The following is a 20,291-nucleotide window of genomic DNA, read 5'->3' as shown; positions in this document are numbered from 1 at the left end:
TTGAATCATTTTAAGCTCCTCTGTTTCACCTTGAGAAGTCTTTCTGCATTGTACTAAGTGTATGATGAACTTAACTGTGTTTCAGCTTTGATGCAGTCCAGGAATATTTGCAGCAACATTTGTCATCAGTTGAAGACAGCAGATTTTTGAACGAGGAGGATAAAGCAGAGCTTTATTCCCTGTACATCAACTGCTTGGAGGTAAAATATATTTTTATCACATACACATGACAGTAGCCTATTATTTAAATGGAAAGACAATTTCATTGAAGATTTAAAAACATTCAAGAAGCCTTACAAGGAAAATAAGTCAGGGCAACCTTTTACAACAGTTGTTGTGCACTCCCAAAAAATATTTTTTTCTAGCAGAACATTACACGTTCACTTCATCACAATTTTTTTTAAATTTGGTCTTTGAACTCTTCAGAGGGCACTTGAGCAACCAATAATGTGTTAATAAAAATAACTTTGACTCCAAATGTTGGGGGCTGAACTGATCCTTGATTTTTATCAGGAGAGACAAGTGAATGAAGTAAACATAACATTATGTATTACAGTAGATGATATGTGATAATTGAGTCTGTCAGAAAGTCTTTGACACTTTGACTCTACAGTGAGATTATGTGATCAAGGGCCATCGATCCTTTGGAACAACAAGATACATCCTTACACAGACTCCAGACACTGGCGATGGTGGTGGCTGATGACTCTGCTGAGACTGATAAGGAGGTGATAGGGGGATGGAAGGGGCATTGAAAACAGCAGCATTACTGAGCTAAAGGCAGAGAGACAATCACTCAAAATAAAGCAGGTTTTATGGCTGGCTGATGTGAACAGCTGATATCTCAACTGACGGCCCCAGATAATGACAGCAGGAATTATCAGTGAGCATGCGTGAGAGGAATTAATGGTTGGAACAGGAATAAGTTTGCATATGAGGGTGCGTAGGTTTCTGTGAAAAGGAGGATGATACATCTCTACTGTTTGTTTTATTACTTTTGATTCACTTAGGAATATCATTTATGTGTTATAAATTGTAAAGGTCATATTTGATGTTTAAATTAGTTATATATTTACATTGTACAGAGGATGTATGGAAAATCATGCAAAGGCTGTGATGTGAGCTATGAAAAATCTTCTGCCTTGTCAGTTACTAGAGGGCCAGATTCTGGAGGAGTAGATGGCAGCTGTATCATAAACTGCTGTTTCAGTTTCTGGTCACTGCTGATCAGTTTGTGTCAAGTGATAGTTAAACAATGAGCCCTCAACCTTTTTCTTTGCAGGACTCCATGTGGGAGAAAATGCCTCAAGGCAACAAGGCTCAAGAGTTAAAGGCATTTTTCAGTGGTGAAACCGAATTCCTGCGCCTCTTTTTGGCTGAAGTCACTTCCGTTCCACAAACAGTGACTATTAAACATCTGCAGCACATCGCACGATTGCGTTTGTCCCTCACCATGGCTGTCCAGCTCATCAGTGATAGTCTGTCTGGTAAGAGATAACATAACTATTAGTAAGTTTGCATTAGTGAGCAGAGAAAAAAAATAAGAGTGTATCTATTGGATAAAATTACTGTTACATTGCTATTGCAGAGAACGATGTCTCAGAAGGATCAGAGGATTTCCTGAACATGGTGATCAAGCTTTGTCAGGAGAGTGGGAATGATTGGTACCGTGTTTACCTGATCCGTCAACTCAGTGTACGACAAGGTGTCGAGTTCGTCCAGACACTGTTGAAACAGCCAGAGTTCAGTTGGATTTTCCCTGCGGAAATTAATCAACAGGTACACCACCATTCATCAGCCAATCTACTACAGAAAAATGTATATAAATATGTCACAACTGTAATATGATGTAGGCCGTGGGGCAAATCATCAGCACAAAACTATCATTTGATAGTGTGCAGGTGTTCATTTCAATGTATTAATAGACTACCCCTTGACCAGGAAACCAACATGACATCTGAAATCCATTCAAAATCTCTTTATTTGGATATTTTAAACCATGTTTTTGCTCATTTAACTCCATTTATGGTGTAAACAGAATGAAGATGGAGGCCAGATGGACCAGTATCTCATATATGGAGAGGAATACAAGGCAGTGAGGGATGCAGTCGCTGAGGCAGTGGTGAATGGCAATGTTGAGCAGATAGAAGAAGTCTTAGAGGTATTTTAATACAATTACCAAATGAATCTGCTCTAAGTACTGTTCACATCCATTTTTTTCATATATTTATCTCATTCCAGGGGTCTGGAACAACTTTTCCACTGGTAGCACCATTGAATATACAAAACATTATACATGTTTGGGCTTGTACGTCAATTTCACTTGTCATTTTGGAATGGCTGTGAAGAGGATGAAGGATATTGCAAGAAGTGCCTTCAAAAAGTTTTAACTCAAATATGAAAGGAATATTACTATTAATATGGCATATATTAAAGTTTGTTAACCCAAAAAACAATCTTGTTGATCAGGCAAGAGTAGGTCTATAACACACACAATGATTTAGCTAATGTAATTCAGGTAAAGCACAGCAGAACTCGCATTTGTTCAGGGTCTGAATGTAAAAGATCTGTGGACAAACTTATATTTGCTAATCTATCAACAAAAGGAGACAAACATGCAATAAAATCTAAAGTATGGATGACAGTTTACAAATTGGTCTGGTGTTTTGGGCCATTGTTACCCAGATAGAAATGTGAATGACTGTAGACTAGATTACTGAGTGTAATCAACTATTTTTTGTTTGTTTTCCATTGATTCAGAAATGCACTGTACCACCAAGAAATCGAACAGTGTTCATCCTCCTGGCACTTTTCCGAGAGGTTACAACTCTGTACAGATCTGCAAATACAGGTCTTCATCCAACCCCTGAGGTATGAAGAAGAATTAAATGCATCTTTTCAGAAATTAAATAACATATTACACATCAAGACTCTTCAGTAGACAATTGAAAGTGGCCCAGAGTTGAACAGAGGCCGATTTCATTCAGGACTGAAAATGTGTATACTACACAAGAACAAACTTTCAGTGATCCATTAATCCCTTTAAAGGTACTGCTTCAATTGCTGTCAAGCTTGCTTGACATTTTTTTCACAAACTTTAAAGTTCTCTATGAACTGTAAAAATGTTTCGATATTGTTCAACCTCAGTGGGCAGCAGGGAACGCTAACAAATCTCTCTCAGTTTGCAGAGGAAGATGAACATAATGTGTGGGTCATCTGTCAAAATATTGTATTGTATCCTATGTGTGACATGAAAAATACCAAAAGTTTTTCACACCTCCAAGCAGCACAGTTCTAGCTTGGCAGAGCACAATTAGTTGGTGTACAAAGCCAGTGAGAGTTTGTGCCTTTTGGTTGCACTAAGATCCTCCACTAAGACTGAGGGGAAGTAACATGAGATGTGACTTTCATAGTTAAAGAAATAGATTTCTTTGTTGTGTCTCATTACCAGGTTGCTTTGGGTTGGCCACTGGTCTGGTGACCTGTGATTGAGAATAAGCAGCAGTCTTTCTCTGCAATTGCTGACCCCACCAGCCACTAATATAAAAATCCAGCATTAAAACACATAGCAACCTCTGGTTAGTGTGTTGAAGTAGTGTATGGTGTCATTGTAGAAATGTTTTACAACTTTCTTTCTTGGAAATATTTGATACTATTTTTCAGATGATATTTTGTTGTCATATGTTTTATAATCGGCTATAAAAACCTGCTTTTAGTCACTGTATATCATCTTGTATTTCCCTGTAGCAATGCAAAGCATTTGGAGATCTCATCCAGGGCTCAAGGTTTCTGCAGAAAAAAGAAGTAAGGGATTTTGGCTCAGCCTTGGTCAAGAACAGGTTGGGAGAACTGGCCGTTCATCCTGGTAAAACCATTGTTGACAACACTGTCACTGAGCTGACCATCCATCTGGCAGCTGTGCTGCTCACTGGGACTCAAGCTCTTGTGATGCCACTCAAGCAACTTGGTCTGTCTCCTCAAAATATGCAGGTAAAAATTGTATGGTATCTGCCTGTCTAGGCCACCAATGACTTTTTTTTTTTTTTTACAACTTTAAGGTGCCCTACATAGTCTAGTGTCTGGAGAGTACATTCAACATATTTTGTGTTGTAAGCAGGGGTGAATGTAGACTGGTACGCCCCAGTGCTCCGTACCATGTAAAGATTCAGTGCCAGTACTCCATACTGGCAAGAGGGAACAACAACTGCCTGCCAAAACCCACATCCAAAACCTAATGATTACATTTTCAACAAGAGAATACATCTGCTAATGCCATGTCATTCTGCTGTTCCTCGTGCACAAATGTGTGTGTGGCTTTCTTAATAAAGAGCATTACTGCTGCTGGGGGGTTGCTGCAGGTAAGGTAATATAGTTCTCATCAATGTCATATATACCTGCATTCCACTTACTATTGATCAGAATAATATTTTTTATAACCAGTGATCCACACATCACTATTACACACAGACCGGCGCAAAGCAGCACTTAGCCCCCTTCTTGGTTAAATATCAGCGTACTTGCTTATATGCAGTTAAACAGAGAGTTGATGAGATAGATGATCATGAAACAGCAGCTGAGGACCTCCTCCCTATCCCTCAGTGAAGACGAGTGCCACTGTTTGATATGAATGCAGCAGGTCCCGGGGCACCTGACTCTTAAAGGGAATAGGAGATGGCACTTGGATTGGTTTAACTGGTGTTCCACCCAAAACACACCCATGATTAATTAAGAGTCAAAATATACAAAAATATCCTTTGCACCTTGCACCTTACTTTGCACTCAGGTAATCCAGTGTTTAACTTGCAAAAGGGAGATGAACACACCCTAAATGGACTTGCACCATGGACTGTAGACCATGCGCTTTAGAACAAGCACCTGTTACAGATTAATTTGTTTGTAATAATTAAAATCCCAACAATTTTTTAGGATTACAAAGTTTTTGTTTACATTCAGTAACAATCTGTGGAATTTACACCTCACACATTGTAAATGACATTTTGATATATTTTATTCATAATCTGTATTTTCATCTACATGCCCGATGTTCTAAAAAATTGAAAGACAGATACTTGATAACCGTTCAGCTGTTATTAAGTTGTAATAATGTAAAACAAAACAAATTGTCATGATTTTTAAAGTTTTGTCAAAATTCACATATGAAATCTGGCACTTTAACCAAATCTTTTGCCATACATGATGTCAAGTGTTTCGGGGAGGCTGTATTGGAAGGTCACTAGTTTGAATACCGGCTCCTCCTAGCTGAGCTGTCCTTGAGCAAGAAACTGAACCCCAAGTTGTTCTTGATGAGCAACAGGCACCTTGCATGGCAGCCTCTGCCATCAGTGTATGAATGCATGTGTGTGAATGGTTGAATCTGACGTTGTGTTGTAAAGGAATTTTGGGCAGTTAGTAGACTGGAAAAGCTCTGGGGACACAATAACAAGTGATGAAGATTAAGGTGGTAGTACTGGCAAGAACTAAGAACTACTTTCATCCCTACTACAGCTTACTCGCTTTTACTTTCATGCTAGTTTTTACAATGTTATTATATTAAACCTTACAGAGGGCATTTATACCCACAATGCCTGATGACATGTTAGCTGTTGCCCAGGAAGCCATACGACAAGACTATTGCCAGCTTACTTGGTATGGTAAGTATTACTTATTCATATATAAACCACAATTTTAAATTATGGTTTCTTGCAGCTTCATTCATTGGATAGCTGCATCTTAGATTATCTCAATAGTCTGCATTTATTTATACATTTCATGTCCTCAGTAGATTTTATTTTCCCAAACAGATGTCTCGAAGTGTTGATAATCTTCTGCGCTCTCGGTTTGCTTCATCATATTAAAAACTAAGGGACTCATATCAACCCAAATAATAATTCCTAGTTTAGTTCATCTTCTGTCTTAATAATTGATATGAGTTTAGCCTATTCTAAGTTGCCAATTGTTTTTCACAGTGTGTCCAAACAATCATCCATGCTTTGTTGATGAGGTAAGCTATATTCAGATAGTTCCATTTTTATTTTTTATTTTTTTTTTGATTTGCAAAGTGATTAAAATATGAAGTAGTAAATATGTGCTCTCTGAGCAAAATGCACTGATCTGCTTCATTCTACTGCAGTGTGGCAGGCCCATGGAGAGAGGCCGATGTCTGGAGTGTGGCGAGGAGGTTGGAGGGGAACATCATCAACCCCTGCCTGGATTCACATCTATTCCACTGCAACAGTAAGTGTAATTATTGGTCAAGCTATAGTCACTCACTGAATTGTCTCTAAGTAGTTTTGCTCCTTAATATAGTATACTTCGCAGTTAAAATGTCATTTTTGTAAACACAACAAATATTACCATGACACAGCAAAGAAGAAGTGCAAAAAGCGCAGTATTTTGATTTTTATGGTAAGGATGCACAACATATACCATATTGGGCGATAGGTTATTGGCCTGGTTTTGGGAAAAATATATCATCAGCCATTTATTGGTATTAGTGAAATTTTATACCCAATAAATAGAGCAGATAATATTTTGCCAATGCTTTCTGACTGAAGTAGTGCAGCACCTATGCACTCTGATGTAGTAGGTGGTAGTATGCTGCTGTAAAACTGGTTTGCAGTCCACCAATAAACACAAAGAAGGAGACAACACAATTGCAATTTGTGATAAGAGTCCATGTAAGGGTTCTGAGAAGGTGGAGGAAGTCTAAAATGTTAAGAGAATATAACATTGTTTGAAATATGTCACATACAATTTTTGAAATGTGAAACTACTGGTTATCCCAGGTATCAGCCATGAGAAGCAGGTCATTACTGGTTATCTGTGTCAGCTGAAAAAAAACATATTTTGTATCTAGTAGAAAGTATCTAGTATATTGCCAGCCGCTCATATTGTGGTGATTTGTGGTACCTACCTTTATGTCAAAAATACTCCAGACTTTGATACTTAGAGAGTTGTTTTATATAGAGCATAATTGGATTAATACCATTAATTTAGTACAAGCAATATGGATGATAATTTATGAGTTCCTTTTTTTAAACCCATTTGATTGTAGTTGTACCATCAAATCAAATGACATATAGACTTACATTTAAACAACTCTTCTGTATTATTAATTGACTGACTGATGCTTTGCTATGTTTTTTAAGGGATCGAACAAAGCCTGGCCACATCCTGGGAGACCCTGAGCTGAGAAACAATCCAGATGCCCTGGACACGAAAAATATGTCTCTGACTCCCTTCACTCTGGTCAGGCTGGTAACACACTTGGCAATGTTGCTGGGCACCTCAGAAAAATCCCAGGTGAGTGGATGAGGTTGATTACTCTGAAATATTATTAAAATAATGCTTTTTTTAGAACTGACATAACGTTTAGCTGAGATATCAAATGATTCTATCCAGATAAGATCTCTGTGCAAGAAAACATATCAAAAGTAATAATTCTGCCCAATGTTTTGAATCTGATTGTCTTCAGCATTTCCAGCAAATTATTCAGCCGACTGTAGAGGATGCAAGTTTGTTTCTTGCTCTGCACATAAAAAAGGATCTGGAACAGCTGTCAAAAGCACTGGGAAGAGGATTTGACGACACTGTCACAACTGTTCACTTGGTGCTCAGGTCGCTGCAGGAGCTCCTGCAGGCCAGTCACTGTAAGTCCACCAACAGTCAGTATCTGTTAAATAGTATTTTGTTAAAGCACATTGCCTAATGTAATTTGTCCAAATCACAACAGAGTCCCATTCACACTAATTACAAGACTCTGCTTGTTCTAACTGAATTCTGGTGAAGTTCACACTGTTAGTGACCAGGTTAGCATAGAATAACTCAGCGATTTTCAGCGTGTAGGTCGTTTGCTCTAAGTTAGTTGTTGTTTTTTCACACAACTACAGGGGAAAACAGTAACACATAGATAGCGTAATGAGGGGAGGAATGCCATCTGAAATAGGCACAATCAAGTCAGTCAATTCCAAAGTCAAGTCATTTTCTAGCTTCTAGCAAAAAACAGCTGAAATAACAGTGTAACACTGTTACGTCTGTTTTGCCCAGCATAGTTACAAACAGATTTAGGTTCTGAAGTCCCATATGTGTGTGAATTTCTTGTTTCCACAATCTAGCTGAATAACCATCCATGGATATAAGATAATATAAGAAAGATATAAGACAATGAGTACAGGTACAAGTCACAGCCTTAAGTCAAGTTACAAGTCTTAAACTTCCAAGTGCAGGTCAAGTCTCAAATCATTTATTTTCTGTCAGAGCAAGTTGTAAGTGAACAAAACAATGACTCGAGTTAACTCAAGTCCAAGTCACAATTACTTGTGTCCACATCTGTGAGATGAACCTACAACAATTTAAAAACTTTGAATTTTCAAAATTTGTAGGATAAGATTTGAAAACTGTATCCGTGTAAAAGGACAGAAAAAAATCAGAATATGTTTTAATATTACACACATCTTTATAGGCATAAAGAAGATAATGTATTTTGTACATTATATACATGATGTATTTTTACAAAATACCTCTGTTTGACTTTGACTAGCTGGTATCGATCCTAACCTAACAACCAAAGCATCCAGAAACAAATGGGAGACTACTGTGGCTGAAGATATTATGACACCTCAGTTGAAGGTAAGGCTGTTTGCCATACACCATTTTTTCACCATTTCACATTGTTTTTTCCCCTCTTGCGAGTGACAATGAAGACTTTATATGCTTTGATTCATATATGTTTTTCCATTTACTCATTTATAATGCATATGTGTTGTATGCTGATATTTACATGGCCTTTTTGTGTTCCACAAAATGAATATTTCACGCTGCTACAGTAAAACTCTCCTACTACTCCAAATTTTGTGTTGTTTTATTTCTTGCCTAGGAACTTGATCAACTCCTACATAAAGCAAAGGGCTTCATCAGGACTGACTCCCGTGTATTGTAGTGGGAGACTACCTTCCTTATCCGTCCAATTATTCCACTATCTGACTCTGTGACTCCGCTCAAAAGTTAAAGTCCAAATCTGAGGAGAAACGGCTCTGAGACTAAGTCCAAAACCAGAGGCAAAACAGCTCAGAGACTAAGTCCAAATTTGAGACAAGACCGCTCAGAGACTAAGTCCAAAACAGAGGCGAGGCAGCAAGTCTTCAGTCCAAAAAGGTGTTTATTCCAAGAGAAGAGTTATAAATCCATGAGGTACCCCGGGGCAACTGAGAAATCTCCCCCGATCACCCTCTTTTATACTTGAGGTCAAGGTCACCAGTGCCCTCCTGGACCACCCCCCTCGTCATGATCACGCGAGACTGTCATCTTACTATTCTCATTTTTGTCTGACTTCCTTAAGGCTTACAAAGTGTCTCACCCAGGCCCCTATCTGTGACCTTGGGTGAGCTGTAGCTGCACCTGCTGCTCCCCCACTCCAGCTTTTATTATACAGGACGCATCAAACCTTGGTCTTTCATCAGGCTCAAATTCCCTGTTAATACAGAACTGCAAGGTGTATTCTCAAATCAATTTATATGCATGATCATGACCCTGTTTGTATTTGCCACTACAGTCCCCCCTTTGGTCCTTCTAAAAAGGACCAACACTTCAAACTTGAACATCAGGGAGTACAGTTGTCTTATCATCAAAACAGAAACAACAGCATGAGTATACTGTAAATAAAACACAATATACAGTTTCAAACAGCGTAAATGCAACCCCATCCTACGAGACTGATAATGAGTATCAACCCACAGGGAAGTGCTTCAACTATCAAGACGATAGTTGAGAGCTCTCCCTGAGCCATCTTCTGGACCAGCCCTCAAACAGATGACCCAGTGATATTCATTGACAGGTTTCTATTCTGACCTGGCAACATGACAGGGGAAACATCCTCTCCAATTAGCTGTTTATGAGAGGTAAAATGCCCCACCATGTGGCCCACCAACTGACCTGTTCTGTTGGTGCAAACATAATATGTGTACATACAGCATTAAATCACACATTGTGGTTAACTCTTTGAAGGCACTCGTGACTGTGACACACGTGAATCAAACTCTTGATGAATTACACCATTCAACACCTCAAGGTTTGTTTTTAAGCATGCATAACTAGGTAACTCGTGCTCATGTGAATATATCATAGGTTTAAGATTTTTTTTTTTTTTTTTTTTTTCAGAAAAGCACAAGATTACATAGACAAATTCTTAAACCCTTTAGAATTAGAATATTATCTAGACACACTTTGTAAAGATGATCCCTCTTTGGTCAGTTCAGCAAACATTAGATCAGTAATTATTAGATCATTGACGTAAAACTCTCATACCACCTTTTGTTTTTGTAAAAAAAATTTCTTCTGGTATTTTTCCAATGATCCAATTACATAAAGACAGGTAAGAGCTCTATCCAATCTTAGCACCTGGACTTAAATGACACGCTTGGGTTATTTGTTAGCCTTGGTGACATATTACCCGTGGTGTTGCCTTGGTTAGTGTGGCGGCCCTAAGGCCAACATTACACCAGAGTCCCTATGAACTTACTGGTTTCCTGTAAACCACACTGGTTTAATACATTTCTTGTGCTTTTTATGGCACTCAGCTTTCTGACGTGACCTTCACAAATGAGTGCCCGCTTTTCTTCATCAACACATTTACAACATTTGACTCTACATAACTATGTTGAATACAAGGGATCGTCGTACAATTGTCGGAACATAATTTATAAACCTGTCAGCCTGTCTCTCTCCTTGTACAGTAGTCTCTGTGTTGATAGCTCACCCTTCTTCCTGGAGGGTGCAGGCACTGACAGATACCTCTGCTCTGTTGTATCCATTTGGATTGTTCCTCTGCAGGAGTGGACAGCAACCTTAGCCAGGCTCACAGCCTTGCTGGCACATTTATCTAAATTACATTTTGACCTCTATCCATGATGTTGTCTTCCTAGCTGATTATCCACGGAGAGCTCATCCTGTAGTTGTGGTTGGGCTAATTGTTGAAGGGCTGGATTCACACATTTTTATGGTGGTAGCATTGCCCCCATTGGTGGCCGGATACCAGGTCTCATTGCTGCGCTTCATTAGCCTCACCACGTCAGGTTGGTTGTGTTTCTCCAGGTTACATACACCAACTCGTCCTCGTGCTGTAATGTCACCATCCATTCTCTTGACAGTCAGTGGTGCGGGGTAGTCCCACCCAATGTTAACCTGGAGCGTTAGCTATTGTGCCATCGGTGGTTAGTGAACAACCATATGTGTCAGCTTTTACATACAGAAGATGTAGTAGTTCTCCCATTTTCACTATGCCCTTGTAATTGTGGCTAAGGTGACCATGGTAAGTGCACAGTTAACATGTGGTGTGTTAATAGTGGCACATGTCATTAGGACTTCTCTTTCTACCTCCCCCCTTGCGAAACCTGAAAGGGTTAGCACAAAAAGAAAGAAAACAAACAAATTAATCTGAGTCAGAGAACGCTCTGACTCTGGCCAGAATTCAGGCGTGGACGGGTGGTGTATATCTTGCAGGCCGGACGGTCCTGCACGTGCGCTTTCCAGGGTGTCACTGCCCGTGGTTGTGCTGGTGGCATCATCCTCGGCAGCCTCTCCGACACTACTATCAGTCTTTCACCTGTTGGAGGACACATCTGTAGATTTGAGTTAAACCCCATAAATAGTGCTGCTGAAGCGGTCCCTCTATAGGGCCCCTGCACTGTGGCAGTGGCATTGGGCATCCAGTGAGCATTTCATGCAGGGTTAGATGGGTTAGTCTGTTAGTTTGTGAGTGCATAGACATTAGTGCTAATGGCAAAGCATCTTCTCAGGTGAGTTTACCATTACCATCAGCCATGATTTTGGCTATTTTAGTTTTTGATATACCACTGGCATGTTCTACTGAACCTTGTGACTGTGGACATGTTATATGTATGTTTTTATTAGATGCTTGATGTTTCTGTAGTTAAAATGATGATTTTACTTCTTCTGTAACAGGTATGTGAACTTTGATGTGAAAATCATGATGCAATCAACACAGACACTTTATATATATGCTTTTTTGTAAAGGATCTCAGTATTTTCAACATCATTATATATCATTTCTAATATTTCAGTTCTAATATTAGCTTTGAATTTCTTTGTTATGAACACACCATTTGGGCAATAGAGTAGGTTGGTCAAATGCTACTTGATTAACAACAGCCTTCTTCAGCTCACACCCTGTAACTCCAAAGAACAGATCATAGCGTTTACTTGAATATAAACTGGCTTAAACTGTATTTGCAACACAATTGGTTATAATATTTGAAATAGCAGCTTATATGTAATCGTCGTAAATTGTATATATCACTTGCATATAGGTATTCACTTCAGACAACAACCACTAATGAGACAGCATGCTGAAAGGAGCTTGAAAAACAACAACAACAAAAAAATACACAACAAAACCTTGATGTACTAAAAAAGGAAAAGTTCACTGAGCTTGGACCCAGTCGACAGCGAGGAGAGAAAGGGAGGGTGATTACGTCACACCGGACGTGCAGTAGAGCGGGGGGCGCTAGCATCCCCCCTCTCACACACACCAGGGGAGGAGCAATGGAGCTGCAGTTTGAAACACAACTTTTCAGCACACAACTCCCTCAGCCATCAGCGAGATAGGAACCCGCTCTTAAAACAATATAAAACCTGCCCGGGGATGTGTCTCCTCGGCTGTAACCTCAACCGACCGTCACTTGGATTCCTTATCTCAACGACACTTTACACATGCATTTATAAACTCTTAGCCTGCACGAATAGTATTCATAAGTCAAAAACAACACACAAGAACAACCATCTCATAAATCACATTCAATACTAATATATCTATTAGCACACACATTTTAGACCAGAACTATCAAGTTTGTCTAATAACCTTCACATCGTTTGAGTACTGCAACACACTTAACCACTTATTAACAGTAATACAAAGATCTTTAGAACAGCAAAAATGTCTCCAATGTCTGACAGTTACATCAGCACCAAATCACACAACACTGCAAAATAGCACAATTTATTTTAGGAAACACTAATTTTTCCAGTAGATTCTTCAACACACACTCAAGACACAGGTAGTTGACAACACACAGTCAACAACCTCATACACTACTTTTTTACTTTATTAAACCCCCATAAGAATGTTCGAACATTTATTGTTGGTTTAACTGAAACTTTTTTGTTGGTCTTCGATTTTTGTTAACAACTATTATCGTTGTTTATTTTCAGTTCAGATTGTTTTGTTTTTTTGTGTGTGTTTTTTTCAGTTTTGGTTCTCGCATGCATTATTCTCACATTTCCTTTAATTTAGACTTTAATTTACCTTGCTTTTTGATTATTTATCCGATGTTTGCCGTCCATGGACTTAAGGCTGTATTTTAACCTGCATTTCTCTGTCCTACAAATACCCTTTTCTTTTCTCTTAGCCCAAATTGAAGAGTGCTCTTTTTTTTTTTTTCCACCCTGGATAGTCTCTGCCCTTTTTAGCCTGAACTGTCTTTATTTTCAGAAGTCCATGGTCTCAAACTCCTAGTTTAATCTTTATCTCTATCAAAAGATGACTCGTTATCAGAATTCATGCACTCTGGCAAACACATTTGTATAATTTGTATAATTTTGCAGCAGGAAAGGCTTTCCTCAGAGTATTGTTTGCACAAACATTCTGCTAAAGTTTTATCTACTGTGCTTACACCATAAACCTTTCTGGTGGTCTTCTTGAGTGGTTTTAATATCACCACGTTTTAACCACACTAACTGTACGTATGTCAGCCTCCTTCTGGGCTGCTATTAAGGATGGTAAAGTGGTGAGTGGTTCACAGTTTTCGGCTGCCTTCAACCGTCCAACACATGTACCGGTTTCAGCTTGTTTAGTGGCCTCGTCAGCCAGGCTATTGCGTTTGGCTATTAGGGAACTGCTTTTTTGGTGAGCAGCACACTTGATAATAGCTGATACACTTGATAGATGAATGCTTGAATTAGTGTTAAGATGGCTGCTCCATGCATTACTGGTGTGCCATTCCGCTCTGAGAAAACCTCTCTGTTTCCAGATATTTCCATATATATGACACACTGCGTATGCATAGCCCACTGTGAGTATACATTTAACCGCTTGCCTTCTGATAATTTGCTTTGCGGCAGTTAAAAGCTTTAATTTCTGCAAGCTGTGCTGAGCATGGTTGGGCAAGATAGATTGTTTGGACTGTGGTAAATATATCATCTGGCAGCAACTGTACAATTTCTTAACCTGTGTTGTTGCTTGTCACGTCTCTGAAGCAGGATCCATCTACAAAGAGAGAGAGATATGTTGTTATTGGCTGATTATGCATATCTTCACGTGGTCTCAGAAACACATTTGTGGCTTGAAGGCAGTCATGTTGCATTCTATCTATGGGTATCATCATCCATGTTGCAGGATTAACTGTATTGCAGCGTTGGATGTTCAGTTGTTGCTGAGAGCACAACTTCATAACCTAGCTTGTGTAAGCACAAACCTTGGACTGGTGAGGTTGGCATGTATCTGGTGAGATGTATACAGTATTGTTGGGTGTCCTATGGTTCCTGTTGAGGCTCTCTCAAAGCAAAAGCTGCTGCTGCAAGTCCCTGACAACTGGGATGCAGACCAGCCTCAGAGTTATCTAACTTGGTGCTATAGTATGCTAAAGGTTGCTTACCAGTTGGAGCGTCTTGCATCAAAATTCGACAGGCAAACTGCGCCCTATCTGCAACATATTTAATTATCTGTTCTTTTTGGTTTTCTGAGGTTAAATGAAACAGCATGCAGAACACAAACAGTTAGAGGACACATAATTATATCAGATATGGTCATAACGTTAAAGTTACGTAAAGTTAAAAATAATGATCTATTAATCACTTTTCGTCACCGTGGGACTACTCTTTTTTTTTTTTTTTTTTTTTTTTAAATAAACACCTCATTTCAGAAATGTCTTATTTTCATGATTTTTTTTCTTTAAGGGACGTCTATGGTCTGGGAGGCCTAAAAGAATAAAAAAAAATGAATGAGAAAAAGCTCAATCTATGGACAACAATAGCCTGCTAAATCCAATAAGGCAATCATTTGTTTTCATTTGCGGTTTTGGAACAAAGTTGGACTGGAGAAGAAAACTATGGCATCCAAATCCATGAACAAAGTTTACCATTGATAGTGAAAGCAACCTTGAACTGTGAGTCAGGATAAACAGGAATGCTAGAATATGCATTTGTTAAATCAGTAACTGAAAACCCACAGTCATTACAGCATCTTAATTTATGACCCTAAAGTATTTTAAAAATCTCTCCCCCCCCCCTTTTTTTTTTTTTGGTTTCTTTTTCGGGCAAGATGGGGGAGGTACATGGTGAAATGAGAGAGTCAACAATGGCACCCTGATGAATGAGCAATGACCTTGACAGCCCTAGGGCTGAGTGGATATTTTCTTTAACCTAGTCTAACAGTCAACAACAGGATAACAACAGAATGTGCATCTTTTATATTTCTAAAAATCAAACTTGCTTAGAGCCCTAAAGCTATCAAATACTGCCAGAAAGCAAAGCTTAGACTTTAACATTCAATCAGTGTTTCCCTCTGTGTGTGTGTGTGTGTGTGTGTGTGTGTGTGTGTGTCTTGTGTATGTGCTGCTCAAAGTTCAGACCTCTGACCTCTGCTGTCTCCTTTGGCTGTGTCAAGGTGAATCCTGGGAAATGAACAGACACCTTTAGCTGGTGCATGTGGTCAGGATTCCTCTGGATCTCTCCCTTCTTGATGATTAAGCTCGGGGTTCCCATAACCTTACTTCTGCAGCATAGCTTATCTGGTCAGTGCTGTTGCACTTTCCTTGATAATTTGATACGGGCCCAGTCTCCTTTTCCTCTGGCTGTTGTGCAGTGCCTGCCATCTTTGTCCAGGACTCTGTGGCCCACCCGACTCCAGTCTTTGTGTCAGGTGATACCTCTGTAGCCTCCTTCAATTTGTTTGGCTGACATGGCCTGTGTATAAAACACTTCTGGATCTCAATGACAGTCTGCTTCCTTGTTTGCCTCAGCACGGGGTCGGGGAACATCATCCCCTCAGTGATCTCGACTCCGCAGTCAGTAGTCAGTAGAAGCTGGCTGGTGGAGAAAAAGGCTTTTTTGGAGAAGCAAGGTTAATTTGTGACTCATTTTAGAAGAGAGAAAGAGGGCTGAAAAGACAGGGTGTACTGGTTATCCTCCTCCCTCCTTCACAGAGTCATCCTGGGATGCCTGACCTTGTGTGGAGAAGGTATTGTTTAAAGGAGGGTTGTAGGTGTGGAGACAGCATGGAGGAGGTCAATTCCTAATTCTGGCCCTACATTGTTTCTTCTTTATGTTACTCAAACTCTATTTTCCCATTACCGTTTCAGTCCCACTACTGATTTTAAAAACTTGTCAGTCTACCTTTTTTTCTTTCCTGCTTTCCTGTTACCTTTTCTTTTAACATATTTTACACTATCTTAAACATTCTGTGCTTAATGTGCCTTTTACTGGAAGCACCCCATGGGTGACACAGTGCCAAAGTTGAACATTTTTAACCACATTATTTCCCCATTTGTCTGCCATTATTTCAGCAGAGCCTGTAAGAGGGTCAGATAGAGCTTATAAATTTCCGGTTTTGTTCCTTATGTTTTCAGCTGACTCACTGGGACAGATGTGCTTAAACTTTCAATGGACTTATCATTCAAACAAATTTCACAATCATTCTGCTCTTCCCATACAGTGTATGGATGGATCTCATCAACCACACACTAACTTTGGGTAACTTTTTGGTTTGTATGACACATTCGTTCCGAGCAACGCACCCCTGTAGTATACAGGCTGTATACTAGTCACTGAATGTCACCACAAAGTTTATTCTTTATACTTATTTCATATATTTATTTTCACTCATACACCCATTTTATTGTAGTGGGGCCTCATGTAATACTGTACTGTATCATATCATTATTACAGTATCTCATATTGTATCATATTATATTTTCTTCCTATTATATGCTATTATTTTCATTGTATTACCCTTTATCAGGTTTGCATAAGTCACTTCCTTTCAATTTCTTACTCACCTATAAGGATTATCTTATATCTTAAGAATGTTAGACTCAGTGTGATGAATCAGATCTCTTTAATGCATGCTGCATGTAGGGAAGGTCCAGACTGTTCTCTCCAGTCTTCCAAATGTTACTGACTTAAATACAACAGAGTGGAGGTCACATACTTTCACGGCACTTCATATCTTACTCCCTCTCAAAACGATAACCCCTCATGTAGAGATAATTGCCTCTTATATGACTTTCTGACACTCCAAATGGGAGTCTCTCCTCCTCCTCTCACATCCTGATCATATTCTTTACAGCACATTGATTACAAACCGGAAGAGTCTGTATTACCAACTTTCGTCAAATGCCATAATGTTTGACTGATTTCTTGCTCAGTTTCCAATGTCCAATTTCCTCATCATCAAAATATGTTTGTTCAAGCCAAAAATGCGTTCCGACACCTTGATTTTCCATGTCCCGTTTAGTGGCGCAATAGTCATCAGTAATTATTTTATTTTCATTTTTATGCTTGTATCTGTGTTATCACCCACCACTTTATCCTCATCATTCAATTTATTATCATATCATATTACTTTAATTTGCCTATAATTATCAGTTATTTTAATTACACTTCTCTTATTACTTACTATTCTTCTATTATTTACTATTCTGTTATTATTTACTATTTTCTTATTGTTTATTAAATATTATTATTACTATTATTATTAGCATCATTATTGTTGTCCGTCACCACTTCATCCCTTTTATGGGGTCGCAGGGTTTGTTACTGGAGCCAGTCGCAGTTATCTGTCTGGGTGAAGGCAGGGCACTCCCTGGACGAGTCATCAGCTCAGCGCAGGGCCCTCACTGATGGCAGAGGCTGCCACGCAAGGTGCCAACTGCACATCAGGAGAAATTTGGGGTTCAGTATCTTGTTCCGATGACGAGCCTACCTGCTCTACCTGCCGCCTATATTATTATTATTATTTATTACTTATTTGTCACAGCATCGATTTTAATGCTTGCTCTCTACTCCAAGTCTAAGTTCTCTGCTAAATGCAGAAGGTTTGGCTGAAGTCTAAATTGCAGCTGCCCTGACAGTGTCTCATTGTTTTCTGTGCTGGGCGCTGGCTGGTTTTCAAGGTCTCCCCTGATCTATTTTTGATTGTATGTGTGTGTTCTGCTTCTGGCCCTCTCTCTCTCACCTCTACTGTAATTTTTCCCACTATTCTCCCGTCTACTTCTCACAGTGGAAATTGTCATGTTTCCTTCTACTTATCATTATCATTTATTATCATCATTCTTTAGGTCTTTTCTCTGTAATTCAGCCTCTATTCAGTCACAATAATTCAGGTCAAAGGTCCCGGTTAACGGCTACTTATTGGCTCCAGGGGATACTCTGTGACAAATCTTCATGCAACGGGTGTCAGTCCTGTCTGCTGCTTACTGTGCGTTATGCCCATTTTGTTAGATACTAACTGGCACAGCTGGCGCTGCGCTAGTTTTATCTTCTATTCTTTCTTCCTTGCAGCCGTTATCTTTTTGGATTAGACTGCTCTTCTGGACATTCAATTATTATTCTCTTTTTCTCTTAAACAATTCCACTGTTTACTTACATATTTTTGTCAAAAAACAATTTCTTCTACTACAATTATCTATTTCTTTTAATTTGTCCTGCCTCAATTGTTCTCTTTATATTTTACACAGTACTCTTAATCCTCTTTTATTTTAAGACATATATTCATGCATATTTCAATTTTCACACTTTATGTACATATATTTACAAAGGCCTTATATTATTTTCTTCTCTTCTACTCTACAGCTGTTTCACTATAACAGCCCTCTTTCATAGGCGCTGTTCTTGGATCCGCTTTATCTCTTTATCGCTCCAGAGAGGGCACAGCGATTTTGGCTTCCCCGCCAAACAGAACTTCTTGCGCGTCTAAATCATTCCTGAGAGGGCACAATGATTATTCGTAAGACCGCCAGTTCTCTTGACCCTTCACCCGGGTCGAATGAGCTCTTTGTTCAAATCTCACAACACAACAACACCTTATTTAACGACTTCCAACAACAACAACAACTACAGATTAGACTTGTAATTCTTTCGACCCTCTTCACGGGCCGCTACAACCTCTTACTAGAGTCTCAAACCACAGTGACAATTTATATTTCTTCATATTTTTAAACAATAACAACTGATAAGACTTAGTTTCTTCGACCCTCTACTAGGTCGCAACAAGCTCCTATTCAAAACCACAATAACGATTTACAACAACTTCTCCGGATTTTTTACACAATAATAACAGCTGATGAGACACTTAGACAACAATAACAACTTGTTCTGACATCAACACGCATTTTATACTCAACTGATCTGTCCCGTGTCCTCACTCTTCACAGCTCGAGCTATTTGTTTCAACAGATAACAGCTTAGTGCAGTTTCCTTGTGCCATTATTCTCAGTACTGCCACATATTTTACAACATACCACACCATTCCACTTCCAAGACTCAGACACATACAGATCCACATGCAAATTAACATGTTAAAAAGCATTCTCTCACATTTATCCATCCCTCTTCATACATACTTTGTTTTATCATTAAAAGGTGGTTAGGGCAAGCTATGCATGAACATTATTTATCAGACATAATTCGCTGCGCACATGAACTGACTTGACTAAATCATACTTTTACATAAACATACATGAAACATACATATATAATTATCAATCACACATACTCACAATTTTGGCCTGAAGGCCGCTGCCATGCCTCTTAAATACTTCAATTCAGGTTATTACTTTTTTATTTTTTTATACAACCAAAACTAATAATAATAACAATACTTAAAATTACTTATTAATTTTTATAAAGGAAAATTTACAATAATAATTTAATTAAATTTACCTTAATTTAATTTTTATTTTTCATAATTCTCAGTCTTAGGTTCTTTTGGAGAGGTTTTTAGAACAATACCTGAGACTTGGGGCTGGGAAGGAGTAGACGGTATCACTCGTAAATGAAGAAAAGATATAAATATATCCCTTAATGGTGTATGTGGGGCGCGCCTGAGATCCGCCGTCCCGTCCCTCCCGGTCCGCCGCCGCAGGCTGTGTACCGGGCCGCTCCTCCGCGGCTAGGCTCGCCAAAATGTAGTGGGAGACTACCTTCCTTATCCGTCCAATTATTCCACTATCTGACTCTGTGACTCCGCTCAAAAGTTAAAGTCCAAATCTGAGGAGAAACGG

At 39.1% G+C, this 20,291-nt stretch overlaps 1 protein-coding gene and 1 long non-coding RNA gene across 3 annotated transcripts in view; one reads left to right on the top strand and one right to left on the bottom strand.

Annotated features, from left to right (window-relative positions):
* Window positions 1–20,291, top strand: part of LOC119029281 (E3 ubiquitin-protein ligase rnf213-alpha-like) — a 59,717-nt gene that overhangs the window by 34,702 nt on the left and 4,724 nt on the right. Inside the window, exons 46-58 of the mRNA XM_037116000.1 lie at window positions 86–200; window positions 1,283–1,487; window positions 1,589–1,779; window positions 2,039–2,161; window positions 2,761–2,871; window positions 3,748–3,990; window positions 5,564–5,651; window positions 5,967–6,001; window positions 6,131–6,234; window positions 7,149–7,302; window positions 7,475–7,649; window positions 8,540–8,628; window positions 8,876–8,929. Of these exons, the coding sequence (XP_036971895.1) occupies window positions 86–200; window positions 1,283–1,487; window positions 1,589–1,779; window positions 2,039–2,161; window positions 2,761–2,871; window positions 3,748–3,990; window positions 5,564–5,651; window positions 5,967–6,001; window positions 6,131–6,234; window positions 7,149–7,302; window positions 7,475–7,649; window positions 8,540–8,628; window positions 8,876–8,929 (1,687 nt within the window). The remainder of the gene's footprint in view (window positions 1–85; window positions 201–1,282; window positions 1,488–1,588; window positions 1,780–2,038; window positions 2,162–2,760; window positions 2,872–3,747; window positions 3,991–5,563; window positions 5,652–5,966; window positions 6,002–6,130; window positions 6,235–7,148; window positions 7,303–7,474; window positions 7,650–8,539; window positions 8,629–8,875; window positions 8,930–20,291) is intronic.
* Window positions 10,131–19,985, bottom strand: LOC119029282. 2 transcript variants are annotated; one of them, XR_005077953.1, is made up of 2 exons: window positions 15,642–19,985; window positions 10,131–14,278 (listed from the first exon to the last, which is right to left on the bottom strand). It is a non-coding gene; the product is annotated as an uncharacterized LOC119029282 (long non-coding RNA). The 2 variants fall into 2 exon arrangements; XR_005077952.1 differs by having other exon boundaries at window positions 15,649–19,985.

Source organism: Acanthopagrus latus, chromosome 11 (assembly GCF_904848185.1).
Source record: "Acanthopagrus latus isolate v.2019 chromosome 11, fAcaLat1.1, whole genome shotgun sequence".
Classification (NCBI taxonomy): domain Eukaryota; kingdom Metazoa; phylum Chordata; class Actinopteri; order Spariformes; family Sparidae; genus Acanthopagrus; species Acanthopagrus latus.
This window is presented reverse-complemented; position numbering and strand designations above follow the sequence as displayed.